At 31.8% G+C, this 9,279-nt stretch overlaps 2 protein-coding genes across 2 annotated transcripts; both read left to right on the top strand.

Moving 5' to 3' along the window:
• The first annotated feature begins 274 nt into the window (after positions 1-274).
• Positions 275-5,146, top strand: LOC123669132 (meiotic recombination protein SPO11). The gene is made up of 8 exons (XM_045602768.1): positions 275-506; positions 669-819; positions 1,384-1,527; positions 1,602-1,795; positions 2,542-2,687; positions 3,417-3,554; positions 4,492-4,663; positions 4,953-5,146. The coding sequence occupies exons 1-8, from the start codon at positions 275-277 to the stop codon at positions 5,090-5,092; spliced, it is 1,317 nt and encodes a 438-aa protein (XP_045458724.1). The 3' UTR covers positions 5,093-5,146.
• A 790-nt stretch (positions 5,147-5,936) lies between these two features.
• On the top strand, positions 5,937-7,095 carry LOC123669356. Its single transcript, XM_045602963.1, has one exon. The coding sequence runs from the start codon at positions 6,012-6,014 to the stop codon at positions 6,513-6,515; it is 504 nt and encodes a 167-aa protein (XP_045458919.1). The 5' UTR covers positions 5,937-6,011; the 3' UTR covers positions 6,516-7,095.
• The last annotated feature ends 2,184 nt before the right edge of the window (positions 7,096-9,279 follow it).

Raw genomic sequence — 9,279 nt, 5'->3', positions numbered from 1 at the left:
CCGACGATGAATTTGTCTCTTTCACGTCTTCGCTCGACTTCGCCGTAAAAACTTTTGAGGAGCTGCTCCATTGTCTCGTGGCCCTTTTAGGAGCTCTGTTTTGTGACGCTGTTATTGTTTGCGGTCGATAAACATCTCGCCACAAGGTAGGTAGGGATCATTAATACTTTTGCCGGTGGTTCATTTTAATAGACCTTTATCGGATTTGTTTTGTCAATTATTTGTGTGATTGTTTTGAAAGTTCGTTTTAGAAAACGAACGGATTTTTTTCATAATGGACTTGATTAACAAAGACGCGTTGGAGCCTAACAAGGACTTAACTTTGAGTTCAGTTTTTTGTTACAAACAAGATCCTAAGCTTGTTATAGCAATAGATAAACTTTACGAAAATGAAAATTTACTAATTGGTCGCAAGCTACCAGAACGAAAATTAAATTTTAGCGAAGTACACTCGCTGTTAAAGGGTTCATCAAGTGATAAAGGTAAGGTTCAGATATTGTTATCTGGTCTTGTATATTATATAAATTAATACGGACAGATAGGTAAACAAATTAATAAACAACGTCTTCGAATTTAGTTTAAAACTATAATTGTAATATGTATATAATGTGTCTATCTTTTGATCTATATATTATACATTTGATTAGGTACATCATCACATTCATCAGAGAAAGGGATAGATAATAAAAGAAGAGATTTAATAAAAAAGATTGAAAATATTTTAGATGATATCAATAAAAATGCAAATAGCGGCACAAGTCCAAAATTAATACTACGAAATCAAAAGCTATGGAGCAATTGCATTTATGATTTAGATCGGTAAATAGAAGATACGGGATATTTTGTTTCATTAGCAAAGAAAAGAAAAGTAAAAAAAAAACAACTGTATAAACTAACAACAACTTTATAACAAAGATGTATAAAACTACATTTTTGTTTGTCATATAAGTACATATTTCATACTTGAGCCCTCTACTAATCTTCTTATATATAAAATCATTGTGTCTCAATGTTATTTACAATACTCCTCCGAAGCGGCTGGAATGATTTTTATGAAATTTTGTGTGCATATCGGGTAGGTTTGACAATCGGCCAACATCTATTTTTCATACCCCTAAGTCACAATGAGGGGGGGGATTAAGGGGGTTTATAATATATATGGCAAAACAACGTTTGTTGGGTTAGATATATATATATATATATATATAATATATATATATATAATATATATATATATATATATATATATATATATATATATATATATATATAGTGGGTTAAAGAAATTTATTAAAATAATATGATACGTTTAATATAACACGTTCTTTTTATAATCAAATAAAATTAACTATATCAAGGCTTGATTATAATTTTTAATTTCAGTGTTACTTTAAAGAGTTTACAAGATGCCAAAAGAACAACTTTAATTTATTCCACCGCTGATGACAAATCTCGTTTTAATACAATTGTGTTTGTTTTAACTAAAGCTCACGAATTACTTTCGAAAAATTTGTCTGTCACAAGAAGGTATCGATCATACACTCGAATACCATATTACATTTATATTGTAATCAGCAAAAAAAAAAACAATTTTATTACAGAGAACTTTTTTATCAAAATGTTTCAAGATTTAGAAATCAAACTAAATTAGACATAGGAGTCAGGGATGTGTGTTGTTTACTAGACTCGCCTCCGTGGAGTTTAGGTATTGTTGCGACAGCCAAAGGTCTTATAGCTGGTCCTTTGAAAATATTTAACGCTGATGGAACAGTTGTAGACTGTATGGCATCAGGAGGTAAGCAATAGAACACTATATTTATTTTATTACTGTGGAAGGGTACAGCAGGAAATATCTAGCTTAATTTTGGAGCAACCCGACTGGAGCAGTATCTCAACCTTGTAGAATTTCAGAGGTTTATAATAATGGTCTCAAATAATATTGTGTCTCTGTGGTGGGTAAGGTTACCAGAGAAATGCCAGGCAACGCATTTGCAATGCTCCTGGCACGGGTTGCGATACCTCTTACCATAAAGCGAACCGTACACTTGTTTATAATTTTAGTGGTATCAAAATTTAGGAAAAAAAGCAAATTAAATTCTTGTGAGTTTCGAAACGATCGTATGCGCATATTTTATACTTCATTTATTAAGATATTTTATATGTGTATAGATTTTAACTGAAGTAGAGCGTAGCAGGAAACATTATGCTCAATATCTGTAGCAGCATAAAGGGAGTACCTTGTCCTTACAGAAAATCACAGTCAAATAACACTGCTTTCAAGCTATGTTGTGTTCATGTGGTGAGTAAGGTGACCAGAGCTCCTGGGGAGGGCCAGGGGTAGGGTCGGCAACGAACTTGCGATGCTTCTGGTGTTACACGCGTCTACAGGCTACGGTAATCACTTACCATCAGGTGAGCGCTAAGCTTGTTTGCTGACCTAGTTGTATAAAAAATATTCTAGGATGTAGTAAATAATCGTAAAGATCCGGAACTATCTCAATTAACTGCCCTATTATATGAGTCTTCGTAAATCTTTTTAAGGCATCTTAATACCGCAAGACATTATCGGAATTAAGAAATTTCACTCAACAGCCAAGTACATCTTAGTGGTGGAAAAGGACGCGATATTGCAAAAGTTGCTCGATGAAGGGGCGCTGTTGCGTTTGGGACCTGTTATTATTTTGACGGTACAAAGTTTTTATACGACGCGTTGGCGCAGCGGTTAAGTTTGGTTGGATTCCCGCACAAGACAAACATTTGTATTGCCCATGACAAAAAGACGATTCGAAGTGCTTTTGAAGCTTATTCTTATAGTTTTTTTCGATTGTTCGATTGATTGATTAATCAATATAAGTCCTGGTCTGGGCATTTGTGCTGGTAGTAAGTAGTAGTCTGGGGTATTTATGTGTGGTATTGTGTGTATTCCGGATCCTGAAACAAGAGAAAATCAAGAGATACAAAAAATGTAATTGGTAAATTTTGAGCATTAGAATAGCGTGGTGAATTAAGCTCTGATTTTTCTCCTATACGGGGAAAGAAGCTTATGCCCAGCAGTGGAATATTATAGGTTGAAGCGTGAAATTTTGAGAATTCTAGAATTAAAAATGTTATAATTGCAATCTTATTAAAATACTGGCTGATAGTAGGAAAATCGTTTGCGTTCTGCGAATTATGTCCATTACAGGATATATTTTCCACGTGTTTCTATGTTTTGTGCGGCAACAGAACTGTAGACCTTTTTTATCATTCATCATTATTTATATGTATGATACTATTTTGTAAAGATCTCAGAAAAAAGATCAGTCAGAAACTCAATTTTCGCTTATGTATACGTATGTAGCACATTGTATTTAGTGTCAAATATTTTAAGGTAAATATGTTGATGGTATTACATACTTTTTAAATTTTGAGAACAGGGCAAAGGCTATCCCGACGTATGCACCCGCCAGTTACTCTGTCGATTAGTGACAGAACTGCGCCTAAAAGCTCTGGCACTTGTAGACTATGACCCTCACGGTTACGAAATTTTTCTTACATACAAGTACGGCTCCCTTGTAAGTTACTACTGTTACAACATTTTAATGTTACATAAACTTTATTGAACAAAATCTTCTGACTGATAAAAATATATTTCTAGTTTCAATACACAAAATACATTTGCTTGTAGAAAGTTAAAATATTTGCTTCGTAATTGAAATTCAATTTTCACTTTCTAAATCATATTGCTTTATGTTTCTGTATTGAACTGTAATGCGAAACTTAGATGAATGTTTAATTATAAATATCGGAAGAGCTACAGCTGATGTTTTAAGAACTTCCTGACCTTAGAGATTTTCGGTATCAGAAGTAGAATCTATGATAGTTGCTAAAAGTTGATTAAGTCTTGGTTCTTTAGATATTAACACACCAAGTTACATTTAGAACCGTTCTGATGTGATTTAGTAATAAGCACCTGTCCGAACTATCAGAATTATAATATAAGCAAGACTGTCCTATAAATTATGTCATAAATGAATATCAAATCTTTTGGGATAAAATTTACTAACTCTCTTGGGCCAAAAAAAAATCAAGCATAACAAACGTTTTGGTGTAGTGGTGAGAGTAGTGGCCTAAGACACCGTCGGTTTGCGGGCTCGATTCCCGCTCGGGATGGATATTTGTAATTGTACAAATATTTATTTCCAATTTGGATGTTTGTCCTTGTGAGTCTACCCACCGTGCCTCGGAGAGCACGTTAAGCCGTCGATTCCGGTTGTTATCATAATGCCAAAATGGAATATATCCGACAACCCATAATAGAGCAGCGTGGTGGATTAAGCTCTAATAATCCTTCTCCTACACGGAAAAAGAGACCTATGCCCAATAATGGGATATTACAGGCTGAATGCGACGAGTGGTAGCGCTAGAAAATTTCCAATTTAAAGCTCAGGATATTTCCAATATCGACAGAATAAATATATAATTTGTAACTATTAGATAAACGAATTTCAGGCCCAATCTCATTTATCTGACGCATTAGCATGCAGCAGTTTATTGCTGCTTGGAGTTCGTCACAGTGATGTAAAGACTCTAGCACCTAGAGCCGCTTGTATGTCTCTGACGTTACTCGATAGACGCAAACTTACTGCACTCATTAAAAGACCATATCTAGACACATCAATAGGTATCTATTAATGTTTACATATATTTGATATGGATATCTGCAAACTTCATTTGTATTAAACTAATGTACGTTTATATTTTTTGGTGCATAATAAGGTTCCCTTTACAACTTTTATTAAGGAATATAGGCTTAAGATAATGAGTAGAGTTGTGCGGTCTTCTAATGTCACATAAAAGAATATGAAAAGCCGATAAAATTAAATTTTCTTTGAGCTCAGAAAATGCAAATAAAATGTAGGCCTATGTTATAGCTTATCAAAATATGTATTAACTCATCTAAAAAATTACAGGTTTAAGAATTAAAGAAGATTTGACGTCTATGATGACTGGTGGTGTTAAAGCAGAAATCGAGGCGGTCGCTTCCACCGCCGCCGCTCTTTGTGACACTTACATCCCGTGTAAAATAATACAAGCCGATTATTTGGGCTGAATTAAATTAAATAAATTTGATGACTGAAAAAATAAATAAAAACCTCTAATAATTTGTTTGGTTATATCACTTGTCTTGTTACTTGTGTTCCATTCAATTAATTATCAAAAATTCTTCATGAAATGTGACTCAGTTCTTACGTTTCTAATTAAAAAAATTATTGTCTTTATAAGCTATTTTTATCAATTATAAGTTATTTATTTATATATAGCAACAAGGTAATGATAACTAAATATTAAATTAATTTTATTTTATACTGTATGTAATTGTACAAGTTGATTAGGTAATGTTCTGAAAAAAATATTTAATAAGGCGACAGATTTTTGATATCAAAGCATAGCATAAATCACTAATGCTCGTCATTTAAGAAGGTATTATTCGAAAATGATCTCCGAAAGGTACCAAAGAGGAAAAATGAAAGAGATTTTTTTTAAAGTGGCAAACCTTTTTAACTTTACTTGAATGTGTCGTCTTCTAAATATAAATTAGTAATGGTTTAAGGATTTTTTATTTAATTCCTGAAGGGTTGGAAATTCCTAAAGTAGCTTTACATAAAAAAAGTTTTCTTAAAATTATATTTTAGCATTGCTACATATTTTACCGACCCTAGTTTCTAATGTAATGTTTCTCACATTTTATCACTACTGACATCTAGTAGCTATTCTGATACAGTATTTACCAGCACCATCTAGCGTGTTTATATTAATTTAAAAGGTATTGTATTTAAACGATACGTAGTTTCTTCATTTTAGTATAGATGGCGTTACAGATAATACGTCAAAATATTGTGTACATTGTAAAAAAAACATAATCAGTCAATAAAATGTAATTTGTGTCTGTTTTTATTACGTAATTTTATTTATTTAATTTTTCATAAATAAATTTAATATCCATTAAGTTTCAAAATTAATTAGTCGAGATGCAAAATAGTAATGACACTTCAAATGACAATAAATCCATTAATAAAGCAAAATCTTATTCTAGTGGACCACCTAAAAAACTGAAAAACATACCAGTAAAACGTAAATCATTTAACACAAATGAAGCAATTAATTCGTTGGATCTAGTTGGAGGAAGGTTGAAGAAAAGTAAGCTTGTGATTGGAGAATCTACCACAAGTAGTGATCATACGAATCCAGTTCAAGGTTACAATACGCAAGACATGTTTATTGACAGTGTAGCAACTCCAAGTGTAAATTTCATTGATGTGGAAAATACATCGTCGATCTCTATAAATTTTTCTCATTACGAATTAATGAGAAATATTTCACTATCTAATTGTAGCTCCAACGAAGCGGTAGGTAGTACTTATGGCGCCTTTTCTAGCCTTACGGATATCGCCTCAAGGAACGAAAACTTAGAAAGATATTTTCGAAGCCTTGACATGTGGAGTAGAGGTCCAAAAACAAACGGAACCAAATAATCTAAGGTTTCGATTTCTTTACAATTTTTCTACACTTAACGTTGTTTGTGTAAATTTTAAAGAACCATGAAATGAAATGTACACATTAACGATTATGAAAATTTTATTTATTCAAAGAAACTTTACATTAATAACAGAATAATCTCAGAATTTACAAATGAACATACCGATCTATACAACACTGTAACTCTTAAACGAGACGATAAGATTTATAACACTGATTAACAACAACGTAGAATATAAATTTTCTCTAGGGCCACCAAACGGCGCGTTACTGAATACAATAATTTATAAGATTGCCCTGTATGTAATAAACATGACTCGCCAGCCTAAGACAAATTTAGGTCGAGAGGGTAACAGGCGTGTAATAGTTACGAGTAGATTAGGACAGAGGAAGAACATTCAAGTTTATTATTGTGTTCAACACCGCGCTTGCCATCGATCTATTTGCTAAAGAGCGATCCGCGACATTCTACTGTTACGAAGGCGGACACTACACTGCATCTTAACTACACTCAACACATCTTATTACAGTATTTTTTAAAGAAAAAAAAAATTAATATTAAAACAGTGACGATTTGTTTTAAATTTTCATTTGACTAAATTACTTTATATTTTTTAATCGACTGTGACACAAAACAAGATATTATTTGGAGACAAAATATCCAAGAGTAACGTAAGAGTAACGTAAGAACTTATTTGTAAAATAAATATATTTTTAAAAATAAGTTCTTAGAGTAAAGGGTTTTGAGTGTAGTCAAGTGATCTTGCAGAAGAATTCTAAAGACACTGTGTTACTGCTCGACATTTATACCACGTCTATTGAACCTGAAGAAACTAGGACAAGAGGTCTACAACTAATATAATAGACACATAATTATTATTAAACAAAAATGTAGCTGTCCTGAGTTGAGATAATGAAATAATTGACATAGTCATCACATAGTTCCTAAATTTTCCACAACAGTATATCTATGGTACTGGAAGCTTTCGCTACATTGGAAGACTAAGGGCTATTAATTATGAAATGAAAAGTGACCAGAAGAGAAGCAGCGTGCAAACAATTCAGTGAATCGATTATACATGTAGTACTGAATTGATATTTAATAACAACCTGTCTCATTATACGATATTATAACTACACGTATTGGTGTTTTATCGAAAATCCATTTAATATACGAGAATCTCGAGGACTTTCTCATCTTAATATTCAAATTTAACTATTTTGTATCGTATAGTTGATACTCAAACTCTCAAGATATTTTTTTTATATTAAATATTGTTCGTATTTAGATACCTAGTGTGCCTGTATGAATGCAGGTCATTATAATGTACCTATTTACTCTTGTATAACTATAGAATTTTCCCGCTAAAGAAATCAATACAACATGATGTAAAATTTAAAGCACCCGGTTTCCGAACTCTCTCATATTTGTAATAAATATAAAATTTCATATTTTTGATGTATATATAGCCCGTATTATATTGTCTAGGTTTGTTAAAATTTCATGGAAAGCAACATTATTTCATAATTTAATTATTTATGGATGAATTTCCAAAGTTTTAAACTAAATTTTACCTTAGGTTTATTTTCAATAAATACAAAGAATTCGATTTGACTAGGCCCTACGTATATTAGATGCAGATATAATATTTATTTAATGTATTTAATATAATACGACGAATTTGCAAAAGGAAATCACAGCATCCTTAAGACCATAATGGCAATTGCAATTAATGTTACCGACATATCGTAGGAATTTTAATTGTAAAATTTAGACCAAATTGGCAGTCTTCACAAACATGGAATGTGCGATATGCGTCTATGCAGGTATCCGATAACACTTAACAAATATCGGTTGACAATTATACCTAAACAACAACAACGAGTTATCTACTTATGTCTCAGTTATGGTGAAATTAACAACAATTTTTTCGTTTACACAACGCTAGTCCTTCTGTTATTTGTTTTTTACTCATTATATATTAAAATTGTATTTATTAGAGACATTACTTTTTAAATTGACCAACAATATTTTTTTCCTTTTAGTTCTCTCATTTACAACACAAATACTAACACCGTAGTCTAGACTCTAGACTAATATTTGAATACTAACATAGTAAACTCAGGGCCCGAGTTCCTCCCATCGCTGATAAAGTTTATCTTACACATAAGTTAGGATTGGTTATAATTGCAGGAGGTTAAGGTAACAGGCTCTTAAAGCCTGCTTCATGTCAACTAATAAACACAAACTTTTAGATTCACTGGTTATGTATTGGGTTATTTGAAGGATAACGTTAAAGTTTGATGTTGCAAAAGTAAGATATACCTTAATAAATTAACCTTTATAGTTGAATACCATTAATTGTAATTTAGATAGATTTATCAAAAATCGATGGAACAGGCTCTCAATGATCGAACCCACATTTTGACGATCTGCGACGTACAGTAAATTATTTATGACGAAGGCAATTCCTAGCTCGTGTACTCTACTCTGTACACGCTTCTTACTTAGAAATTTTAATTTTTTATATAATTTCAGAGGCTTACAGCGATACAGTAGCTACAACAACATTATTTAATTTCTGACATAGAATATACGATTAATTTTGATATTGGTGTGTGAAGACTTACTGGTCCGATTTATTACTTCAATTAAATTAATTATTTTATTTAAACTATATTTTATAAACAAATACACATTCATTAAAATTTCACATCGATAAAAGATCGGTTAAAGTAAGTTAATGTATATTTTAGTGT

This window comes from Melitaea cinxia, chromosome 3 (assembly GCF_905220565.1).
Source record: "Melitaea cinxia chromosome 3, ilMelCinx1.1, whole genome shotgun sequence".
Taxonomy (NCBI): Eukaryota; Metazoa; Arthropoda; class Insecta; order Lepidoptera; family Nymphalidae; genus Melitaea; species Melitaea cinxia.
This window is presented reverse-complemented; position numbering and strand designations above follow the sequence as displayed.

Bases quoted from the DNA above. Each gene is read 5' to 3' on its own strand.
- LOC123669132 (XM_045602768.1), top strand. From the start codon at position 275: ATGGACTTGATTAACAAAGACGCGTTGGAGCCTAACAAGGACTTAACT. The intron at 1,528-1,601 runs GTATCGATCATA...ATTTTATTACAG, and splicing joins AATTTGTCTGTCACAAGAAG to AGAACTTTTTTATCAAAATG. The intron at 2,688-3,416 runs GTACAAAGTTTT...TTTTGAGAACAG, and splicing joins GACCTGTTATTATTTTGACG to GGCAAAGGCTATCCCGACGT.
- LOC123669356 (XM_045602963.1), top strand. From the start codon at position 6,012: ATGCAAAATAGTAATGACACTTCAAATGACAATAAATCCATTAATAAA.